At 42.7% G+C, this 26000-nt stretch overlaps 1 protein-coding gene across 1 annotated transcript in view; it reads left to right on the top strand.

Annotated features, from left to right (window-relative positions):
- CNST (consortin, connexin sorting protein) overlaps positions 1-26000 on the top strand; it is a 233628-nt gene that overhangs the window by 64786 nt on the left and 142842 nt on the right. Inside the window, exons 4-5 of the mRNA XM_068231951.1 lie at positions 4891-4921; positions 24091-24177. Of these exons, the coding sequence (XP_068088052.1) occupies positions 4891-4921; positions 24091-24177 (118 nt within the window). The remainder of the gene's footprint in view (positions 1-4890; positions 4922-24090; positions 24178-26000) is intronic.

Raw genomic sequence — 26000 nt, 5'->3', positions numbered from 1 at the left:
ATCATAACCTCATCCCAACTGTGAAGTATGGTGGTGGGGGCACCATGATTTGGGGCTGCTTTGCTGCATCAGGGCCTTGACGGATTGTTATCATCAAAGTAAAAATGAATTCCAAAGTTTATCAAGACATTTTGCAGGACAACTTAAAGCGGAATATAACCCTGCATTTCAACTTTGCTCTAAAACATTATTTACAGTATATTATATGCAACCAGCATTTTTTTTTTACTAGACCAGCATTGGAAGGGTTACACAGGGCTTTAAAGTCCCTGGAGATTTCTGCAGACGCATCCAAACTTGAGTTAGATACATTTTGTTTACATAAATGTATCTAAGTGTTGAATGTGACTCATCTCTCTCACTGAGAAGGAGTTGGAGGACAGCCAAAGAGTGTGTAACATTTCTAAATATATACATATAACTAAATAGAATGTAACTATCTGAACGTCTGCACGGAACTTAAAACCTCTGTGTTTAACCCTTCCAATGCTGGTCTAGTAAAAAAAAAAAATGCTTTTTGCATATAATATGCTGTTAATAATGTTTTAGAGCAAAGTTGAAATGCAGGGTTATATTCCGCTTTAAAGCGGAACTGAAATATTGTTTGACATATCAATAAAAAACATACCACCAGCTTCTCCTTTTCTCTCTTTACACAGTCCTTTAATTTTCGCTGCTCCCCGCCGCCGTGATCATGGGATTTTTAATTTTTTCTAGGCTTCCGTGGTACTTCTGGGTCATTGCGCATTCACTTGCTGCTGATATGAGAGGACTATATTACCTACATTGAAGTATTTTGCTTTGCTCTTTTAAAATTGCCCACTCTCATGGCTGCCTCACTGTCATGCCCTGCGTGTGTCCTGGCTCACGCTGTCACACCTGCGTGACCATGTTCAAAGAACCTTTCTCCTGCTTGTGTCCAGGCTCGTTCTGGTTACCAAAAGCAGCGGTCACGATGAGCTGAAGGAACGAGCACGGAGGGGCCGTGGAAGGCTGGGAAAGGGCGGAGAACTCGGGCAGACGCAATTTGCATAAGTCACACAGGCAGAAAAGCACAGGCTCTTCCTGTCAGCGTAACATCGACTTGTAAGTCGAGAATTTTAACCGGCAGATTTCGGGACCGGGAGAGCCTGCAAATATAAAACTACGCAGTGCAGAGGTATGTGAGGATTAAAGGGACATACCGAAATTAACAAATTGGTGTATAATAACCGTTTTCAGTTCCGCTTTAAAGAAAAACTGTACTGAAAAAAAGGTCCCCTGGGGGATACTCACCTCCGTAGGGGGAAGCCTCTGGACCCTATCGAGGCTTCCCCCGTCGTCCTGTGTTCCACGGCGGTCTTGCTGCAGCCCCCTGAACGCACAGGCAACAAATCCGACAGCCTGTGCAATATTTACCCTTTTGGGCTCCAGTGGGGGTGCTATTGCGGCTCTTCTGAGGGAGAGAGTCGAAAATAGCCGATCTCTGTTGGGTCCGCTTTACTGCGCAGGTGCAGGAGACTTGCGCCTGCGCAGTAGAGCAGCCCGACGGAGATTGGCTATTTTCGCCTATCTCCGTGGGAAGAGCGGATACTGCGCTTGCGCTGGAGCCAAAAGGTAAATATTTACATCACTGCCGCTCCGGGAGGATTTTCTCCTCCGTCGTGGGTCCGAGGAGGACGGGGGAAGCCTCAATATGATCCAGAGGCTTCCCCCACCCGAGGTGAGTACCCCCCAGGGGAGTTTTTTTCATTACAGATTTTCTTGAAGGCCATCTGTCCACCAGCTGAAGCTCAGCAGAAGATGGGTGTTGCAACAGGACAGCCACCCAAAGCATAGAAGTAAATCAACAACAGAATGGCTTAAACAGAAGAAAATACACCTTCTAGAGTGGCCCAGTCAGAGTCCTGACCTCAACCCAATTCAGACGCTGTGGCAAGACCTCAAGAAAGTGATTTACACCAGACATCCCAAGAACATTGTTGAACTGAAACAGTTCTGTAAAGAGGAATGGTCAAGAATTCCTCCTGACCGTTGTGCACGTCTGATCTGCAACAACAGGAAACATTTGGTTAAAGTTATTGCTGCCAAAGGAGGTTCAACCAGTTATTAAATCCAAGGGTTCACATACTTTTTCCACCTGCACTGGGAATGTTTACATGGTGTATTAAAAAAACAACAACATTTAATTATGTGTGGTATTAGCTTAAGTGATTGTCTATTGTTGTGACTTGATGATCAATATCAGATCACATTTTATGACCAATTTGTGCAGAAATCCATATCATTCCACAGGGTGCACATACTTTTTCTTAGGCAACCTTGTTAATCGTCAGGATTTTCCTGTATAAATCGTTCGTTGTTACGATAAAAATTGTCAGTTAAATATATCGTATTGGAGAGACACACAGTGATATTTGAGAAGTGAAATGAAGTTTATTGGATTTACAGAAAGTGCACAATAATTGTTTAAATAAAATTAGGCAGGTGCGTAAATTTGGGCACTGTTGTCATTTTATTGATTCCAAAACCTTTAGAACTAATTATTTAAACTCAAATTGGCTTGGTAAGCTCAGTGACCCCTGACCTACATACACAGGTGAATCCAATTATGAGAAAGAGTATTTAAGGGGGTCAGTTGTAAGTTTTCCTCTTTTAATTTTCTCTGAAGAGTAGCAACATGGGGGTCTCAAAACAACTCTCAAATTACCTGAAGACAAATATTGATCACCATCACCATCATGGTTTAGGGGAAGGATATAGGAAGCTGTCTCCAAGATTTCAGCTGTCTGTTTCCACAGTTAGGAACATATTGGGCTTGATTCACTAACCGGCGCCAAGTGTTAGCACCAGAGTGAACAGCCACTTAGTGCCCCCAAAGTAGCTTTGCGCGGACTTACAGCTGCACAAAGCTACATCGCGCACAGCCCTGCTCAGTGCGTGCGTAGCGCGGCTGCCCGGTATTAATGCGCGATGCGATAACGTTGCACCTGCTGCCCTGTTAACGTTGCACCCAGTGCAATGAAAACGGCGCATCGGGTGCTCCCCGGGAGGGTGCAATGTTATTGTCGCACCACACACTAATACCGGCCAGCCGCGCTGCACGCAATTTGGGTGGTCCTATGGGCACAACCCACCTAATGCTGTGGTTTGCGCCCACAAACTGTGAAGGCCTCCTAACCGGCTTAGTGCCGGTTAGTGAATCGAGGCCATTGAGGAAACTGAAGACCACAGGCTCAGTTCAAGTTAAGGCTCGAAGTGGCAGACCAAGAAAAATCTCGGATAAACAGAAGCGACAAATGGTGATAACAGTCAGTCAACCTACAGATCAGCACCAAAGACCTACAACATGGTCTTGCTGCAGATAGAGTAACTGTGCATTGTTCAACCATTCGGCGCACTTTATACAAGGTGATGCAGTATGCAGAGGAAGCCTTTTCTCCGCCCACAGCACAAACAGAGCCGCTTGAGGTATGCCAAAGCACGTTTGGACAAGCCAGCTTCATTTTGGAATAAGGTGCTGTGGACTGATGAAACTAAAATTGAGTTATTTGGGCATAACAAGGGGCGTTATGCATGGAGGAAAAAGGACACAGCATTCCAAGAAAAACACCTGCTACCTACAGTAAAATATGGTGGTGGTTCCATCATGCTGTGTGGCCTGTGAAGAGACTGGAAATCTTGACAAAGTTGAAGGACGCATGGATTCCACTCAGTATCAGCAGATTCTGGAGACCCATGTCCAGGAATCGGTGACAAAGTTGAAGCTGCACTGTGGCTGGATCTTTCAACAAGACAACAACCCTAAACTCTGCTCAAAATCCAATAAGGCCTTCATGCAGAGGAACAAGTACAACATTCTGGAATGGCCATCTCAGTGCCCAGACCTGAATATAATTGAAAATCTGTGGTGTGAGTTAAAGAGAGCTGTCCATGCTTGGAAGCCATTAAACCTGAATAAAGTAGAGATGTTTTGTAAAGAGGAATGGTCCAAAATACCTTCAACCAGAATCCAGACTCTCATTGGAACCTACAGGAAGTGTTTAGAGGCTGTAATTTTTGCAATAGGAGGATCTATTAAATATTGATTTCATGTCTTTTTTGTGGTGCCCAAATTTATGCACTTGCCTAATTTTGTTTAAACAATTATTGCACACTTTCTGTAAATCCAATAAACTTAATTTCACTTTTCAAATACCACTGTGTGTTTCTCCTATATGATATATTTAACTGAAATTTTTTTATCGTAACAACCAATGATTTATACAGGAAAATCATCACGATTAACAAGGTTGCCCAAACTTTCGCATCCCACTGTATATACATACAGGTACTCCATACTGCACAGCTAGCAGTGGTTTGGAATTTACCTAATTAACAGTTCTCTGGATGTTGAATATGCCAGCTGAGAGCTGTGCCGTTCAAGTTTGGACATTAGAGCAGTTGGGGAATCAGCGGGTGATTGGTGGTAAACTGGATGTTCAATCCCTGTGATGGCTCAGCCAATGGGTTAGTTCACACATATAAGCGTTTTTGCATACATAAAACAAAAAAATGATTGCTCTGCAGCACTGTGTGTATTTTCTCTATCAATTTCATTAGCTGCTGTGGCACGTTTTCCTACTTACAAACACACATAGTGTGCTGAAAACGCATGCAGAAAAATACACACAGAAAACTGACAGACATGTTGTCCCAGCCTAAGCCAGTCAGTGTACTTTACTATGGAAGAACACACGGACAGTTTTAGAAATTTATAGCCACATGGATGTTGGGTTTAATGTCACTAAACTACTAAATATGTAAAGTTGCCATTATTAACAATTTTGGAATTACTTTTTAAATATGTTTCTAACTATTTATTAAAGCTATCTTCTAACTACTACTAACCATGTTTTCCCTTTTCTGTAGATAGCAGAGACCTATTTCCTAGAAGAAAATTGTATCCTTTTCTTTGTGTGATAAGGGCTTTTAGTTCCAGAAGAGAAAAAGAGGAATCTGGGCTTTAGTGTAAAAAATCGTATTCATGTACATGTCAAGTTAAGGTAGAAAGAGATGCAAGTTTACATTTGTGCTTGAAAACATGAAACAAAGCAAAAACTGTGTAGGAAAGACTAATATTGTGTCAATGAAAGGGATATTTAAAGAGCAACTATTAGCCATACTATGCTAGGAAAAAAACACATATTTAAGTAGATAATTACTTGCTCTACTTGCATAACAGATGTATTGCACTGTCCACGTTTTGATCTCAGTGTATTTTATATAGTCAAATGAAGAGAATACTGTTCATGGCCGGCGCCATCTTCAGTCCCACAGGCTTCGGCCTCCGCATCCCCCCTTGCATCTCCTCCCCGCACTATTGCAGAGTTTAGCGGGGAGGAATAAAAGCAGCTGGCGCAGACCCATCTGCTCATGGTGGTGCTGGAGTTCCCGTCTATACAATCTGCACTACCGCCAGCGATGGTGCAGTGTACAGACAGGAACTCCAGGACCTGGAACCATATGGAGGTGAGTGTGCACACTGCTTTTATTCCTCCCCACTTCACTGTGTAATAGTGTGGAGAGGGGTCGGATGCGGTGGGAGTGCAGAGAGGGGTCGGACATGGCACACAACAGGAGGGGGGCTGAGGAAAGTGACAGAGGACAGCTTTTGGCCCCCCTCCCTGCGCCCTAACAGCTACGAGTGCGACCAAAGACAGGTGGCCAATCAGAGAGGAACAGAGGTGAGGGACAGAGGCTTCAGCCAAACAGGCTTAATTAGCATGCATTACAACTTCTCTTCTGCGTCAGTGTACGAGGTGAGAGACACGGGCATGGGGACTAATAATCTATTGGTTAAAAAAAAGTGAAATTGATTTTAAACTTTTGAATTGTCTGTTTAGCATCCTTTTTACTTATTTAACAGCTTCTAATAGAGAATTGATTTTGGATTTTATGCCTGACCGTTACTCTTTAAGCTCCACTACAGCTGATAAGATTGCTGGTTGCTGGACACAGATTTGTTTTTTAGAATTAAAGAAAATCTGTAAAAGCAACGGCCCGCTGATCGCTGTTTATATTTGAATGTTTGTTTCAATTAGCCCATATTCTGCAATGATCATATCGAAGAGAGTTGAGCCTGCATTATTACAGTAGCGCTGTGTGCACTGGTATTATTACAGAAGTATATTTCTAGTCTGATGAGATGTTAGAGTGAATTATATATACATGCTTATGTTCTGAACTAACGAGATGACATCTCTGACTGATAACTGCTTTGGGTGGGGTGTTAGAGGATTAAAGGGACACTTAAGCCAGGAATAAGAAATCCGTTTTACTTTCCTGGGGCTTCTACCAGCCTCCTCCAGCCGTCCCATGCCCTTGCAGTCACTCACAGAGCCTCCGGTCCCCCGCCACCAGCTAGTTTTGTTTTTGCTGACAGGCCCGACTGGCCTGGCTATGCCTATTTTTCTTTGCGTTTCTGTCCGCAATAGCAACCTGCGCCTGTGCAGGACGCTACTGAGGATGGGAACATGAGGAAGGATACGCGTGGCCAGGCCTGCGCAGGCGCAGAAAGCCCGCCGACTCCCTGTCAGCAAAAACGAAACTAGCTGGTGGCAGGGGACCGGAGGCTCCGTGAGTGACTGCAAGGGCACAGGACAGCTGCCGGGAGTTGGTAGAAGCCCCAGGCCAGTAAAACTTATTTTTTTATTCCTGACTTAAGTGTCCCTTTAAGTAAGTATATATGAGATGACTACCATGAATGATTGTAACCACACACCTTGATAAAGGGGGACCCTGCGAGGCCCCCAAAACAGTTGTCAGCTACTCTTGTGGTTATAATTGCTCAATAAAAGAGGGTGATTCCTTGCAAATACGGAGTGCTGGTATACTTGGTTGCTGACTTTGCTCGCGGCATAGCCTATGCCACAAAATCAAGCACCCGACTTCTGATGATTGGTGTGCCCACTCGCAATCTTCTATACTGCTACTTCTCTTACGCTAGACTGGCTCTGGACTGTTCCTGTTTCTTTTTTCTTATTCCTGACATTTATAAGCGAGGTGATGTTTTAATATATCATAGTCATTGGCAAACTTTGCTTGTCCAGAATCATACTGTTTTTTTTTTTTTTTTTTCAGATTGTCATGCAGTACCTACGATTTTTCTTTAAATGTATTACTATCTTTAAAAAGCTTTAGGCTACTTTTGAGTTCATCTATTTCATTTCCAAGTCTATATAGGCATTTGGTCTTCTTTCTGATGAGCAGCTGGACCACCCCCAAGCAACATTTGGTTAGGAACTGTTCCCACTCCTCATCATTCCCATCATCAAAATCCCACTTAATAGTTTTTGGCACAATGCCTCATTAATGTCTACACATCTCAACCTGTAGTGAGTTCCATATTTATGGTGTTCTGCAACTTTTCTGAAGTTCAAATCAAAGGGTACCCATACACTACGTACATTTCCTATCGATATACAGCAGATTTGATCACTGTGATTGAATCTGCTGTGAAATCGTTAATGCAAATGCTGACCGAGCGACCGATTTTTCCACCTGAAATCAATCAATTCAGTCGATCTGTCCAGACGGAACATTTAGCTCGATCTCCAGCGGGTCGGTAGCACGTCGTTAGAGGCGTTTGATTAGGTGACGGCCGACGCAGCAATAGCATCACCTGTCCAGCTGGTGCAAGTCCCTTGGTCCGTGCTATCCCTTTCTCCGGCTGGCCCCTTCTCCATCTCCTCTTCACTTTCTGTCCCATCCTGTGAGAAGGCGAAGTTCAAACAGTAGAGCACCCTCTACTGTCTGAACTTTTCACAGGACGGGACAGTAAGTGAAGTGAAGAGGACGCTGGAAGAAGGGACAGCACAGACTCATGCCGGCGGACAGGTAAAAAAATTGCTGCTTGCCGGGGGAGCCCGAAAGGGAGGCCTGGGGGTGACGTGGCAGGGCGGCAGCAGCAGTTCCTCAAGTTGTGAATCGATTTCATGCTGAAACCGATTCAAAATCCGTGTGCAGTGTATGGGCAGCCATTAGATACCTCTCTGATCAGATTCGATCAGATAGGGATCTATCTGTTGGTCGATCTGGTGGCAATCGACCAGTGTATGGAAGTCTAAACATTCCTATCTGATCAGACTCCGAGCTAAATATAGTGTCTAGGTCGATGCTATTGGCTGATATGGTCTGGGTAAATACCTGGACAACATGCTACAGTCTGCTGTGCATCAGAGATGGTGGCCAAAAGATTTGAAGAAAAGGGCTACGGCATAGAGTTTGTTCAGGAACAAAGAGATATACGTAGTCAGAGAGACCCCCTGTGGGGACCTGTTCGTGAGCACCAGAAGAGTAGAAAGCGGGATGGATTTTAGCTTTTTAACGCATTATAGTAAATTGCATAAACAGATTGAGTGCATTTTTAAGAAATATCAGGGTATACTTAGAACCAAAGCCACTCTAGGCCCACACCTCCCGGAAGTACCCAAATTTATTTATAGGAGAGCCCTCAACTTCAAGCTTCTTTTAGCCCCCAGTTGTGTGCCCCCTCAGTGCAACCCCTGAAACGTGATCTGGAGATGGGTTTTTTCCTTGTATGGGTTGCACGGATGGGCTAACAAAGAAAATGAGCGTTCACTTCCGTACAGAACACCCGAGGTGAAAATAAACTAATGTAATAAACAATTGTATCTATCCTCCTCCTAAAAATGACTTTTTAAGATATTCCACAGTTTTATTTTATATTTAAATCTAGGCACTATTGACCCTTTTTTTTTTTTATCTGTTTCCTGCTCTCAGAAGCCAATTTCTGCTAGAAAAGTGTTTTATAGTTGTAATTTCTTATCGGTGACGGTCACACTGTAGTCTGACCCAGTTCTGACTCAGACAGAAACTGCCACTTACATACCTGATGACTAACTCTTTTGGGCGCAGAAAGAAAAAACGGAACAGAGCATAGTTATTTGTGTACTAGGCACTGTACGTACACATGTCTATATCATCAAGTCACATGTCACCTCGGGTATCCTTTAACTAATGGTAGAGTGTTTGAAGTTTAAAGAGTTTCATTGTCTGCAACTCTTAAGTTTGTAGTATATATACCCTTGTGCCCATGTGGTATCCAGCATATCAGGAGAACCACTAGGGCTTTAAAAGGTGGCCGGAAAACGCACGCACTCACACTATTTTATTATTATTTAGTATTTATATAGCGCCGACATCTTACGCAGCACTGTACAGTACATATATTGTCTTGTCCCTAACTGTCCCTCAAAGGAGCTCACAATCTAATCCCTACCATTGTCATATGTCTATGTATGTGTCATGTAGTGTTTTGTATCATAGTCTAGGGCCAATTTTTCAAGGGGAGACAATTAACTAATCAGTTTGTTTTTGGGATGTGGGAGGAAACCGGAGTGCCCAGAGGAAACCCATGCAGACACGGGGAGAACATACAAACTCCTTGCCGATAGTGCCCATATGGGATTCGAACTGGGGACCCAGTGCTGCAAAGCGAGACCGCTAACCACGCCGCCACTGTGCTGCCCATATATATATATATATATATATATATATATATATATATCTATCTCTATCTATCTATCTATATACATACATACATACATACATACATACATACATACATACATACATACATACATACATACAGGGGTTGGATAAAATAATGGAAACGCCTTGAAAATCAACAAAATATATTTTAATATGGTGTAGGTCCACCTTTTGCGGCAATTACAGCCTCAGCGCTCCGAGGTATTGATTGATACAAATTGTGAATTGTTTTCAAAGGAATTTTAGCCCATTCTTCAGTTAAAACACCCTCCACTTCTTTTAGAGATGATGGCGGCGGAAATCGACGTCTTACTTGAATCTCTAATAACAACCATAAATGTTCAATAATTTTGAGATCTGGGGATTATGGTGACCAGACCATAACTTCATTAGAATGTTCCTCGTGCCATTCTCTAACAATTCTAGCTGTATGGATTGGGGGCATTATCATCTTGAAAGATGGCATTCCCCTCCAGAAACAGTTCTTGAACCATAGGATGAACTTGGTCGCCCAAAATTCCTAAATAGTCTCGGCTGTTAATTCTTCCATGAAGGGAAATCATTGGCCCGTCGAATTTCCAAGAAATAGTACCCCAGATCATCACAGAACCCCCGCCATGTTTTACGGTTGGGAGAAAGCAGTCTGGATGAAATGCTTCTTTCAGCTGTCTCCAAACGTACACTCGACCGGAGGTCGGAAATAAGGTAAAACGATGATTCGTCAGAGAAAATCACATTTTCCCACTGCACGAGGGATCAATTCTGGTGGTTTCTACACCACTCTAAATGCTTTGAAACCTTTGTCTTTGAGAGCACAGGTTTTCTAATTGCAGTTCTTCCGTGGAATCCAGATTTGTGCAACTCCCGACTAACAGTTTTTGTGGAAACTGTGTTCTGTAGGTGTTCATTCAGCTCTGCAGTGATTTTAGGAGCCGTGGTCTTGCGAGCTTTTCTAACAATTCGATTTAGAGTCTGACGGTCTCTCTCCGACTACTTTGACTTTCGGCCACAACTGTGCTTTGATGTGGACGTTTTCCTTCTCTTTCAAAGGCAGTCATTACTTTTGAGACAGTACCTTTTGAAACACCAAGCATTTGGGCAGTTTCTGTTACAGTAGCGCCTGCCATATGAGCACCAACAATTTGGCGTCTTTGAAAGTCTGAGAGATCTGCCATTTTTATAAATTATAACCAACTTTGGTTTAAATATCTGTAAAAAAACAAACAAAAAAAAAACGTTTATTTTAATCAAACATATCAAATAACAAAAATAATAATGAAAAAAATGTACATTTGATTATGATGCCAAAATGTTAGGTGTTACCATCATTTTGTCCAACATATATGTGTATACACACACACACGTGAGAAGTGAAACAAAAATCCTACATGATTCCAAACATTTTTTTACAGATAAATAACTGCAAAGTGGGGTGTGCGTAATTATTCAGCCCCCTGAGTCAATACTTTGTAGAACCACCTTTTGCTGCAATTACAGCTGCCAGTCTTTTAGGGTATATCTCTACCAGCTTTGCAGCTCTGAAATCCTTGCCCATTCTTCTTTGCAAAACCGCTCCAGCTCAATCAGATTAAATGAACAGCATTTGTGAACAGCAGTTTTCAGATCTTGCCACAGATTCTCGATTGGATTTAGATCTGGACTTTGACTGGGCCATTCTAACACATGGATATGTTTTAAGCCATTCCATTGTTGCCCTGGCTTTATGTTTAGGGTCGTTGTCCTGCTGGAAGGTGAACCTCCGCCCCAGTCTCAAGTTTTTTGCAGACTCCAAAAGGTTTTCTTCCAAGATTGCCCTGTATTTGGCTCCATCTATCTTCCCATCAACTCTGACCAGCTTCCCTGTCCCTGCTGAAGAGAAGCACCCCCAGAGCATGATGCGGCCACCACCATATTTGACAGTGGGGATGGTGTGTTCAGAGTGATGTGCAGTGTTAGTTTTCCGCCACACATCGCGTTTTGCATTTTTGGCCAAAAAGATCCATTTTGGTCTCATCTGACCAGAGCACCTTCTTTCACATGTTAACTGTGTCCCCCACATGCGTTGTGGCAAACTGCAAATGGGACTTCTTATGCTTTTCTGTTAACAATGGCTTTCTTCTTGCCACTCTTCCATAAAGGCCAACTTTGTGCAGTGCACAATTAATAGTTGTATGGACAGATTCCCTTACCTGAGTTGTAGATCTCTGCAGCTTGTCCAGAGTCACCATGGGCCTCTTGATTGCATTTCTGATCAGTGCTCTCCTTGTTTGGCCTGTGAGTTTAGGTGGACGGCCTTGTCTTGGTAAGTTTACAGTTGTGCCATACTCCTTCCATTCCTGAATGATTGCTTGAACAGTGTTCCGTGGGATGTTAAAGGCTTTGGAAATCTTTTTGTAGCCTAAGCCTGCTTCAAATTTATCAATAACTTGATCCCTGACCTGTCTGGTGTGTTCTTTGGACTTCATGATGTTGTTGCTCCCAATACTCTCTTAGACAACCTCTGAGGTCGTCACAGAGCAGCTGTATTTGTACTGACATTAGATTACACACAGGTACACTCTATTTAGTCATTACCACTCATCAGCCAATGTCTATGGGCAACTGACTGCACTCAGACCAAAGGGGGCTGGATAATTACGCACACCCCACTTTGCAGTTATTTATTTGTAAAAAATGTTTGGAATCGTATGATTTTCGTTCCACTTCTCAGGTGTACACCACTTTGTATTGGTCTTTCACGTGGAATTCAAATAAAATTGATTCATTTTTGTGGTAGTAATATGACAAAATGTGGAAAACTTCAAGGGGGCCCCTTATCTGTCTTTTATACCCCCCACCCACTCACGTTACCTCTCCTGACCTACCTTTTCTTTCATCTATACTTACAACCCATGTCCCTTCTTCTGATCTTCTTCTGATGTCCATCTACCCACCCCTCACCATTTCTTACACCTACCTTCCATGTCGCCTTGTGACTCTTGCCTATCCTCTCATAGATCTTTTCACCTCCATGTCACCTTTTCTAACCCTCACCCACCCTTCATTTCCCCATTCTGCCTCTCTTGACCCTCTTCTACACACCCACCTGCCACTCATATATCCTCATACCACATATATCTCGCCTGATCTCTTGTCTCCCTTTCCATGTTCTGACCTACACATATCCACCCTTTATATGTTATTACATCCCCTGACACGCCCTCATCTTCTTTTCTACCTTCATGTCACCGCTCCTAATTTACCCTTCCAACTCCATGTTGTCTCTGCACCCCAACTTATCTCATGCTAACTATCTTGTCTTCACCTACCTATCCCTGATCTCATCATACCCCATTTGTGACAGTCCTGACCCTTACCCACCCACTTCAGCCATAATTTATCTTTATATCTCTACTGACCCTCACCTCATTACCTACCCTCATCTGTGCCTTCATCTAGCAATCACCTCTCCTGACCTCCACTCATTTATCATCTATCCTTCTGCCCTCCTTACCACCCAATCTATCGTCCTACAACATTGTGTCATCTCTCCTGACCTTCAGCTAACAAAACCACTCACTCCTTAATGCAGCTGTTAGCCAGAACCTTGGTCTGTTTAGCTAAATCTGAAAGTGGGGAGAGTGGAGTGCATCACAGTTCTTGTTGGCTCAGTGTCATGAGGCTCCAGGGGAAATAGAAAAGAAGTATTTCATCCATATCGGGCCCCTTTTTATTGTAGATGTTATTTTTCTTCGACGTTAAAAAGATGTGCCAAATCTATTGGAACACAGAGAAAAGTTTGATTGCAATTCCGCCTTCATAGATAGTGTAAGGAAAATACATTTTCATACATAACTAGGGAAAGCAAACAAACCATTTACTTGTATGAAATTCAAATTTGCAGTTTTGTGTTTTTTTGTTGTTTTTTTTTTAAGTTCCTATCCCCAGGCACACTCCAAAGCAGAATCCTGCTGTTTTGCTAGTATATGGGAACTCTGAAGTAACTCCTACTAATCAAAAATTGTCCATTAACTTTAATTTAGATCCTGGACTATTGCTGCTTCTAGTCTGCCTCAATCTAGCAATAAGATGAAAGAAGAAGAAAAAACACAATCCAATGCAGCTAGAACAGGACTTAAATTGCTAGGAATTGGTAATGCCCCTGAGGGCTAGTTCACACTCCAAACACGAATCATGTTGTGCCGCTCCCTGTTCAACAGAACGAGAATCACATCACCGCAAATCGCAAACGCTGCATTGAGAATGTTCACATATGGATACATTAGTAACAGTGCTTTGCTGATTGCCGGCTATCAGCAAAGCACTGAAAAGCACCCAAGTGGGAACCAGCCCTTACAGCTGACCCAAAAAACCTTTTTAAGATGAAATACAAAGTTATAATACACAGGATTACTGGAAGATATACAAATTAAGTTTTACAGTTATTGTAATTTTCATATTATTTCTGAAACTATTTGGATTAACTTCTGTGAGGAGTCCTGTATTCAGACAAAGACTTTCAAAGTCTATGTGCAGGCTATGGAGAATCAAGGAGGAAGCTCACAATTCTGGCACCCCGGAAGAGTTCAGGGAGGCCAGGAACACACTCAACCACAAACTAAGGGCAGCAAAGCAGGACTACCCAAACAAGCTGCATCTCAGTCTCCAATCCAACAATCCACATGAAGTCTGAAAAGGCCTAAGGGCAACCATGAACTTTAAACCTCCCCCTCATCACGCATCGCCTAGCAAGGAACTGGCTGAGGATTGCAATGAGTTTTATTGCAGATTTGAGAACAAACCCAACTCTCTTGAGGCCTGACCAGCCACGCCGGGGATCCCTTCCTCACCAGCACTGAACAGCCCCACCTCTGCACCGATAATGGTCCAGGAGGCTGACGTCCTGAGACCGCTCCGGAAGCTCAACCCCAGGAAGGCCTCAGGCCTGGATGGCGTGTCCTCAAACTGCTTGAGAACTTGCGCAACCCAGCTTGCACCCATCCTCACCTCTCTATTTAACAAATCGCTGGCAGAGAGAGCAGAGTGCCTGCCTGCCTCAAAAAATCCATAATCATTCCGGTCCCCCCAAAAAACAGGGATCAGCGAGCTTAATAACTACAGGCCCGTTGCACTCACGTCCACCATCACGAAGGTCCTTGAAACACTGGTCTTCTCTCACCTAAAGCACTCCACTGCCTCCCTCATTGACCCATTTTAATTCACATACAGGGCAAATAGGTCGATTGAGGATGCCATCAACATCAGTCTGGTGCACATCACAGAACACCTTGACAGACCTCACACCTACGCCAGGATCCTCTTCCTAGACTTCAGTTCTGCATTTAATACCATCTGCCCCAACATCCTATATAATAACCTGGCACAACTTTGTATCGACCTCACAATGTTCAGATGGATCAAGGACTTCCTCACCAATAGAACGCAACTAGTCAAACTTGGCAACTGCAGCTCCCTGGAAAGAACCACAAATAGAGTCCCCGCTACGGTTCTCCCTGTACACTAACCGCTGTAGTACATCTGACGACTCTGTTAAGGTAATCAAATTTGCAGATGGCACCACCATTCTTGGCCTCATAGGCGGAGAGGGAGAGCAGGCTTACCAGAATGAGGTTGAACACATTTGCAAATGGTGTAGGGACAATCAGCTCATACTCAACGCGGCAAAAACTGTTAGTCGTCTTCAGAAGGTGCCTCCAAGGTTCAGAAGAAGGCTCAGCAAAGGCTGTTCTTCCTGAGGCAACTGAGAAAGTTCGGGATGCCACGGGAACTGATGGCCAACTTCTACACTGCCACTATTGAATCTATCCTCTGCTTCTCCATTGTCATCTGGTATGCAGGCACCACTGCAAGCGAGAAGCTCACACTCCAAAGAGTTATCAACGCTGCAAAAAGGATTATCGGGTCACCTTTACACCTCCAGACTGTGATCCAGGGCCACCAGGATACTGAGCGACCCCACCCACCCTGGCAGTCGCTACTTCAAGCGTCTCCCATTGGGCTGCCGCTATAGATCCATTCACACTAAAACCTCCAGACACATAAACACGTGCTTCCCCCAAGCTGTCCTCATACTGAACTCAGGCCACTGCCCTGTGAAATCCTCTAGTCTCGCACTGCTGTCTTAATGTTATGTTTGTATCCTTTTATATGTCTGCTGCCATAGTTATGTTATATCCTTTTGGCTCATATAGATGTAATTTTTCTACTTGTAACTATTGCGTGGTCCACAAACCCGCACGATACATTACGTCTTTTTCTAATGGCAAAACCTTCCCCATGAAACAATACATTAACCTCCTTAACGGTAACCCCGTGCTGGACACGGGGTAAGCCGCCGGAGGGTGCCGCTCAGGCCCTGCTGGGCCGATTTTCATAATTTTTTTTTTGCTGGACGCAGCTAGCACTTTACTAGCTGCGCCAGCACTCTGATCGCCGCCGGCCCCCGCCCGATCGCCGCTATTTGCTGCGGCGCGCGGCCCCCCCCAGACCCCAGCGCTGCCTGGCCAATCAGTGCCAGGCAGCGCCGAGGGGTGGCCCGGGACTCCCAATGACGTCCCGACGTCAGTGACGTCGGTGACGTCATCCCGCCCCGTCGCCATGGCGACGGGGGAAGCCCTCCAGGAAATCCCGTTCTATGAACGGGATTTCCTGATCGGAGATCGCCGAAGGCGATCGAAGCGGGTGGGGGGATGCCGCTCAGCAGCGGCTATCATGTAGCGAGCCCTCGGCTCGCTACATGATTAAAAAAAAAATTTTTTTTTAAAAAACTGCTGCGCTCCCTCCTGGCGGTATTTTTCATACCGCCAAGGAGGTTAACTGTGACACTAGGTCTGTTGTCTATCTAATTTCATGCTCTATATGCCACATCCAGTATGTAGGGTGTACCACTCGACACTTGAGACAACGAGTAGGGGAACATTACAGTGGAGCTGGTTGGCTAACTACAGAGGTTTCTAATGTGGCCAAGCATTTTAGATCGGTCCATTCTGGCGATATGTCCTCCTTTTCTTGTCAGGGTACTGAGCGTGTCCATAAGCCTACGAGAGGAGGGGATGTTTATAAACGCCTCCTTACTCGGGAGGCATACTGTATTTTTCAATTAGGGACACGTGCACCTAGGGGCCTTAACGCCAGATGGGATCTTAACTCAGTCACTTCGTTTCTATGTGGCAGGATTTCATATTATGGAGTGTTTTTTGTTTTTGTTTCTGTATTGGTGGACATTTATATTGGACATTTCTTTTAATGTCCAATGTAGGTGTGTTGCCCTTGGTTTACTCATTTATTTATACATTCTTATGATAATTGGTCTATGCATTGCATCGCTGTGTGATACTGTACTGTGTATAATCATATGTATCTACATTTTTACATTTGTACTATGTTTTTATGTATTTGACACTGATTTGAGGATGCTTCCTCAGTTTTTATGTACACTCCTTCTTTGTGGGTGGGGTTTCTGAGCACTTGTTACTGGGTGTGGCGCCATTCTATATATGGGTCACCCTTGTTTATTTGTACCTATGCTATGATTAAGGACGGTGTTGTAACAATCTATACGTTGGTTGCTATTGGCAACAACACTACACCTTCGTTCGGCACCATATCGCAGGAAGTGCGATAACTCGGCTCTCATTACAGCAACAGCATGGGAGATAGAACTTCTTAGATGTCATCAAAGTCTCAGGAGTTTATTCAGTAAACAGATATACAGATGCTTATCACTACACAGCGAAGCAATTGTTCTGTAGTAAGTCCTCTTTGCGTTACAGCTCTTGGTTCCATTGCATTGCATGGCAACCAGGTTTCCTCTTATGTTACATCTATACTACGTGGCACGTAGGCCTATATACGACATACAGTTAGATAATATGACAACACATTACAAATAAAAATAAAGGGTGGAAGTCATCAGCCACACATCAGAAGAAGCAGCAGTAGTCAGAAGTTGCTCTCTTGAGCCGGTCGGCTGCTTTAATACCGACCACTAAAGAGTTAAATGTGACAGCTGAGCAGGGATGTATCAATAACTCATCGCCTACTATTGGCTGATAAAACCTCTTGCTATAATGACAGGCACGGTCTTTACTGCGCATGCACGAACCTAGTTCTCTAGTTCTAAGAAGAACATTATTTAATGTACCGGACTCTTGTTTTCCTTCACGGAATATGCAAACACTCAATGTTTACAGAAAAGACTGCCTCAATGTCTGCCCATCGGGCCTAGATAAACTCTTTAACCTTGGCTGGTTTTGTGTAAGACGCAAAACCATGTTCCAGTGTTCCTAGAAATGCTGCTTAAAGGAAGAGTCTGCAAATCAAGTCCTTCAACTAAACTAAGTTAAAGTAACTGAGGCCTACAAATTTAATCATATAATACTTAAATTCTAACAGGTGTCACGTCCGAAACATGTCAGCATGTGGTGACGGATTTTAGCCTGATATGTGTTGATCCAATAAAGTTATTCTAATTCTACCGACATTGTGTGGTTTTCACCTTTATCTTCACTATCCTTTATATAGACCTTGAATTATGTCGTCCAAACGCCTGTTAACTCAGGTCTAATGCCTGTTGATCTGCACTACAGTACCCCATGCCATGTGTACCACAAAAAATTCCGGTTACAATATCTGTCGTACTTGGCGAACAAATCTGATTCTGATTATAGGTTCAAGAAAACGTTTAATGGGTTGAAAAGATGGTAAATTAAAAAAAAAAAAAAAACTTCATTATACCAGGTTACATAATTTGATGAAAACTGAGGCTTTGTTCATATCTAAAATCGAAATCGCTGCCAGCCTCATTTTGCGATTTTGAGAGTGATTTCCCCCAACCCCCCCCCCCCCCCCCTCTCCCGACGCTTACCTGCACGCTACGATTTTGTGTAAAGCGCTTTTGCAAAGGGATTTCTCTTTTCATTTCCTAACGCCGGTTGAATAAGTGCTTTTAAGGTGATTTTCAAAATCGCTGACGCTTAAAAAATAGCAAAAATGCCGTAGGTGTGAACAAGCCCTTACTGTCCAGTCTATTGGATTCCTCACATGAACTCCTTTTCTTCAACACAGCACATTTGGACATATTTGCCGGTTATCCATATGTAGGTCCTTTGATCATATTGAATTGTCGTTACGGTACGACCACCTACCAGTTATGACTATTTCTTTTAATGAGCTGTAGGGATGGTCAGTGAGATGCAAGTGTTTCTGAGTTGGTGCAATATTATGCACATTTTGAATGCAAATTTATGCAGTTTAAACATGGAGCAATCAAATCCCACCTTGGGGAGATTCAATTCCTCCCTTTTCAAGCTGCATACATTTTATTACACAATTTGCATAACCCTGCATCAACTTTGAAATATTTGCATCTAATTGAATATCCCTAATGAATAATTGCAATACTGTCCCACTATCTGACTAATTAGCTAGTTTACATACGATTCAGTACATCCAGTGACCAACAACAACCACTAGGGACCTGGCAGCCAGAGTTGATAGACCTGTAAATCTTTTAAGTCTCGCATTCTGAAACGTTAGTCGATAAAAGATATATTTTTTCAATTTTTTTCTACTTTTTATTTACTCCTACTCCATTTATCTTTGCTATTCATTATAAAACACGTTATAAAATAGTTGTTTTCTTTCTGTTTGTTTTTTTGTGCTAGATTGAAATTATCTTTTAGTTATCCAAAGTTGGACTGTTGGCTGTAAGGGCCCTTTTCCACTAGAGGCGCTTGCGATTGCTGAATCGTAAAATCGCAAATCGCTAGCGATTTTAAAATCGCTAGGGTTTGCTAAATCACATAGGAATCACAGTAGGTTATTTCCACTAGCGCGATGCTATTTTTACAAAAGCGTGATCGCGCCGCAGAGCTGTTTTTGCCACGATTGCGAATCAATGAAAAAGATAGGAACGCATGAAAATCGCATATCGATTTTCCCCAAAAACAATTTATTTTGTCCCAGAAGTCTCTTCCTCTTCCTGCTGAGCCCTGGAGAAGAAGCAATGGCGTGGTCTACATCAGAGGGGCTGATTACTAAAATCCAGCACCATCCATGCCTATATGAGATCTGAAGAATACAAAGACAGCCAGAATGGACAGAAGAGGAACACCATCCAGGTGTCAGCATGTGGAAACTTTACTGTACTACATGTGGAAACAGTGCAGAATAGAGCATGTTTATGCTGTTCATGCCCACTGGTTTCCCATGCAGTACTCTTTCTGTTTCTCATGTTGGCACTGGGTTAGTGATCCACTTCACCATGGCAGCCAAAACCCACAGACGTGTTCACAATGTGCAGTAGTTAATATATTTGGGAGAAGCCAAAAGACAAAATGAATCCCTGTAGGTGCACCACAGACACCACAGCAAGATCTAGATCCAAAAATTGCAAAAATACTTTTTCTTTTTAATGTGTAATTCAATTGTGCAGATGTTCATTCTATATATATAAAGGCCTGAAGAAGGGTCATCAACCCGAAACAAATCGATGTTGTTGCCTTTGTCAACCAGTGATATGCACTTTTTTACGTGATTAAAGTTTTTGTATACAAAATTCAGCACTTTTTTGAAAACTAAAAAGAAAAAGTATTTTCGCAATTTTTGGTTTCCTATGTCTTTAGTATATCCCTGATTATTATCTAGTGTTCACAATGCACGTCCAATATGTTTACCATATCCAAAATGTTGGGTTTTTAAGGTTTTTTTTGTTACTTTTTTTTGCAATTTAAAGCATTAGCACTGTGTCTACAACACAAAAAATAGCACTTTTTTTACACTGCAAAAGTGTAATTAGTAAGAGTACAAAGTATAAGAGAAATAGTTGGCACTTTAATTTTGTGGTTAATGTATTTGAAATTTGTATAAGTGCAATATGTGATGGTATAGCTTTAGTAAGCTGAACTGCTGACACTAGTGTGCGTTCAGCGCGCGCTGTGCTGTGGTAGTGCATCTACTAGCAGTTACTCCTCTGAACTAACGACAACTCCAGTGAACCCACCCTGAGTCCCGTCTGGTCAAGTGGTTTTGTAGGACATGATCCATGTACTTTGATTGATTGACCCATTAGGCTGGCTGTCAAGTGACAAGCAGCCTATTAGACCAATGAAAGCACATGGATCATGTCCTACAAAGCCATTTGACCAGACTGGGCACAGGGTTGGTTCACTGGGAGTGGTCGTTAGTTCCGAGGAGCAACTGCTAGTAACCAGTGCACACTAGATGCACTACCACAGCATTGCGCGCTCTGAACGCACACTAGTGTCATAAAGCTGTGCTGATTTCGCAGCACAGCTTGATAAATCTACACCATTATATTTCAAGAAAAATAGTGTGTTGTAGCATACTTTTATTAAAGTATTTTTGTAAATTAGTACCATCTATGAAAATATAAAGATTTACCTTGCACTATGTTATGTTCATTTTTGGTGCTTTATTTGTAATACACAATTTTTTTCTTATGGAACAAAGTTATGTTTACAATAAAAAAAGTTGTTCAAAAAAATCTTACTATTTATTTTTTTTTAAAATATAATTGCATTAATACACAGGTAAAATCAAATATATCACAAATATCTTGGGTTACATTTCTACATTGGGGGAGGGGGGCGCGTTGTGGCGGTCGCTGAAATTAGACGGTAATTGGCCTCTAGTTTATAGGCAGCTTCAACCAAGATACAAATTTCTCTCTAACCAGTTTCAATTACAGAGAGATTTGTCTCTTTGTTGAATCTGCCCATAATCGTCAGACCAAGAGACAAATCTTTTACTAATCAAATCTGATTAGAGAATATGTCACCTGCACATACACCTCATGCCGATTCCTGATCAATTTCATGCGACAATCAATCTGAAATCGGCCTTGTGATGTTGCACAGCCGCTGTCCCAGTGCACTATATATTAACTGTCAATATCTGCCACTGGCTCGGACTGGATCCAGGCTGCATCCTTGTGTTCCCTGGCAGACATGTATAGTGAACTGGGCACAGGGAAAAGCACATTGGACTTTGGGAGGGCATCTTCGGAGGTTATGTTGTGTTTATTGATCGTCCTATATTGAAAAAAAGGGCTTAAAATGTGACACAACCGATGGGTTTGGTTCACTAAATATCTTTTTAACAACTTGAGGACCGCAGTGTTAACCCCCCCCCCTTAAGACCAGGCCATTTTTCATTACATTGGCCACTGCAGCTTTAAGGCCAAGCTGCAGGGCCACATGACACAGCACACATGTGATTCCCTCCCCACCAACAGAGTTCTCTGTTGGTGGGGTCTGATCGCCCACCAGATGTTTGCTTGCTTATTTATGTTTGTGTGTGTGTGTGTGTTTTTAATAAAAAACATGCTTTTTTAAAAAATATATTATACACCCCCCTCCCTCCTTCCCCCCCACCAGCCAATCCCCGTGATCAGCTGTCATAGGCTTCAGCCTATGACAGCCGATTACCTCTGTGCCTCTGGTGGGGACAACCGTGTCACACGGCTGTCCCCAGTACAGCGCTGCTGAAGATCGCATCGCTGTATGGGTAATTAAACAACAGTTTTACCGTCTAACAGTCTCCCAGCATAGATCGCTGCTTGGAGACTGAAGGCGGAGCTCAGCTCTGCCCACCAAGCAGGAGATGCATGCGCAGCCTGCGCGCGCTCTCCTGCAAAACAGAGCACCAGGACATCACGCCGATCGGCGATGCTAGCGGCTAGTAGTTAAGCTATAGGGTCATGTGTATATTTTTTCATAACCAATTATAACAAGTAATTTCATATTTCATTACATCACTTATTTTTCATTAAAACACACATGAACTTTCAACCAATCAAATGGCAAGATTCAAAAATCACAAACGCAGCATCAAACAGTAAAAATAGCAATCGCAGCATTAAAAAAGTCGCAAGTCGCATAGAGTAAATAGGTAAAAAAAAAAGCAATCGCTAGCGTTTTTGCGCAAACACAAGCGCTTGCTAGTGGAAAAGGGCCCTTAGGGCTGGTGCACACCTAGAGCGCTTCTGAATGCTTTTTAAAACGCTAGTGCTTTGAAAAGCGCTTGGCTAATTTATTTGAATGGGATGGATCACTCCAGAGAGATGTGTTTTTTTTTCACAAACGCGTGTCCTGCTGCATTTTTGAGGCTATTCAACCTCAATGTTAAGTATAGGAAAGGAGAAAATTGCTCTAAAAAGTGCTAGAACAGAGTGATTTTCTAAGCGTTTTTTTGTTACAAAAGGTGTTCACTTCCAGCTCTACTGTACAAAAATTAAAAAATTGCTACACCAAAATGCACCATAAATCGCTAGGCATAACTAGAAAATCGTTAGGCACATGCCTAGCCACTTCACAACTGAGGGGTTTTACCTCTTCAGCATCCAAGCAAATTTCACCTTTCAGCTCCTTCCATTCATTTGCCAATAACTTTATCTCTACTTATCAGAATGAAATGTGTTAAATGTGTTTTTTTTTATCACTAATTAGGCTTACTTTGGGTGGTACATTATGCCAAGAATTATTTTATTTTAATTGTTTTTTAATAAAAAAAATTCGAAAAAAATCCTTTCAGTTTTCGGCCATTATAATTTTTAAATAATGCATGCTACCCTAATTAAAATCCACGTAATTTATTTGCCCATTTGTACCGGTTATTACACCATATGAATGATGTCCCAATCACAATGTCTGGCGCCAATATTTTATTAGGAAATAAAGATGCATTTTTTTCAGTTTTGCATCCATCACTAATAAAAAGCCCATAATTTATGAAAGTAACAGTATTATACCTTCTTGACATACATATTAAAAAAAAGTTCAGTACCTAAGAAAACTATATATGTATTTTTTTATAATTGTAAATTTTATTTATTTTTTTTACAAAAAAAAAAAAAATGTTGGTAACTATTGGGGAGTGTGGGAGGTAAGGGGTTAATTTAAAATGTAAAAACAGGTCTTTGCATTTAAAAAAAAATGTTTTTAGATGTAGTTTAACTATTTGGCCACAAGACGGTCTCAGTCTTTTTTTTTTTTTTATACGTCCTGTAAGCGAAATATGTATGCTTACAGGAAGTGTACTGAGGATGGGAAACTTTTATTTATTAGAATGATCGTGCAGCTTCTCATAAAAGGCGCTGATCATTGCTACGGGGACTTAGATCAATGATTAGGAATTGCTTTCCCATTCATTGATCTCCTGGCGGGCAGATTGCAACATAACCGAACGCACGAATAAGCTGGAGCGCATACAGCAGTGGTAGCAGCTGGAGTACGTATATTTACTCCCCTGGGCAGTTAAATGAAGCCTGCAGGGGAGTAGATATACTGTACTGAAGCTGTGAAGTGGCTAGAATCGCTTAGAAAAATCACTTCTAAAAATGCTGAGCATTTGCAATTACGCTAGCGTTTTTAGGTGTGCACCAGCCCCAAGTGTGCATGTCACTAGCTGCTCTACAAGCATTTTAAGCTGCAAAGGGAAACTTAATGTTTTGTTTGACATTTTTATATGCGCCTCTTGCAAGTGTCGCTGGTCTTTTGGTTTATGCATAATTGAATTCTTTAACAACTTACTCAGATGAGAAAGCAATGAGGTTCATTCAGCTGGAACGTGAATATCATGAGCAGTTACTTGCAAATCTGTCCTCTATTCAGAAGCAGTGGGGTGAGTAAACATTGGTGTGTGCATTTTCTTCCTTGCCATGTAGAATGTTTTTTTAAAATGTAGGAATGTTACCACCATGCCTGTGTCAGCGTTGACCAATCGGTTCCACACTCAATGCTTTCTTCTGTCAAATATGAAACCCTTTTTTTTCACGGTTTTGTGGCTACATTTCTTTCTTTTATAAGCAGGGGTAAAAAAACACGTGGATATGTGCCGCAAAAATGCAAAGCTGTTTTTTTATTTTAGAAGTAGACCTCAAAATTATAAATAAAGTACGAAATCCTACCTAAAAATCTACAAGTGTCCCTGCGTCCCATGTCCGTGTATCAGTGCTTTTACACTACTGCGCATGTCCTGCGCTGACACAGCCGTTGGGACAGGATGCAGGGGCCAGGAGGCTGGGCGGCAACAGACCTAGAGCCCGTTTTTTATAGGGGCTTAGGTCACTAGTTATAAATAAAGTACAATTGTTTATAGGCTCACATTTCTCAATACTACTGATATTCTATCTTGTCTATACACCACCATAAGACGCACCTAGGTTTAGAGGACAAAAACCAGGAAAAAAAAATCCATCTTCATGGTGCAGGGGTATCTTGTAGAGTTTCTCCCCACCTAACAGCTCCCCGGGGCACAGTAGCTGCAGCTGCCGCCAGATCTCCTCCAAAGCTTTTTCCCCTCCTTACCTAACACTGGTACCCCCAGGCCACAGTAGTGGCAGACAGGGTCAGATCCCTCCACACACTCAGTTGTTCCCTCCTGTGCAAGGGAACAGTTATTTCCACGGTCCTTCAGAGTATAACTGCAGTAAAGCCCTCAACACTCTCTAACACTGTGACCTGGAGACGCACGTGCACTGGGGTCAATAAGCAGGGGTGACAGTGACAATACAAGACAGAAGAAAGGACAGAAGACAGGGAGGACTTGGAGTGCGACGGCTGGAGAGATGAGGGCTCTTCTGCTGTTGCACTCTGCTGGGGGGATCACTGTTTCTTTGCACGGGGGAAAGCTTGCTCCGCCCACAATATGTATTGTTCGACCCATCAGACGCAATACTTTTTCCCTCTCTTTAGGGGGCGAGGTACGAGAGGGTGAGAAATATGGTACTTGTTGGTATTAAAGGACTCCTGAACTGAAAGGAATATAGAGGCTGGCGGTTTTTGTTTTTTTTGTTTTTCATTTTAAACCATACTAGTTTCCTGGCTATCCTCTTGGTCCTCTGCCTCTAATACTTTTAGCCATAGACCCTGAACACCCATACAGATTAGTTGCTCTGACTGATGCTTTTATCATGCGTGTGATTCAGACACTAGTGCAGCCAGACAACTGAAATTGTTTGAAGAAACAATTATGGCACCCGCTTGCTCAAACATTCAGGTGTGTCCTGTCTTGCTGCTCCTTAACAGCGGGACTTACACGTGGGTGAATGGTGAATTGGAACATGTGTTCCCTGAGCCAATCAAAATGCCTGTGTACGTGTTATGATCATGTCTGCAGCGTTTATTGCTGGCTGCAGTGGTATTGTAACCCAAGCAGTTCTGATGTCATTACATGCATTTTCTTGCATAGTTTGGTTTGCACTTGAACTGTTTGCTGATTCCATCTGCAGTCACTCTGAAATTAATGACAGTTTGACATGCTCTTGTGTAAACAAACATTGTCTGCTGCAGTGGAGGGGCAGTCCCTTTCCTGCAGGCTGCATATCATTGTCTGCCTTTTCCTGCTATCAGCCTGTGATTAATTACCATTCACTTGTGTGGGAATCTGCAGGTCTGCTCCCATTGGATGACCTCAGTATAAAGAACTGCTTCCTGCAATGTCTC

The sequence above is a fragment of the Hyperolius riggenbachi genome, chromosome 4 (genome assembly GCF_040937935.1).
Source record: "Hyperolius riggenbachi isolate aHypRig1 chromosome 4, aHypRig1.pri, whole genome shotgun sequence".
NCBI lineage: Eukaryota > Metazoa > Chordata > Amphibia > Anura > Hyperoliidae > Hyperolius > Hyperolius riggenbachi.
This window is presented reverse-complemented; position numbering and strand designations above follow the sequence as displayed.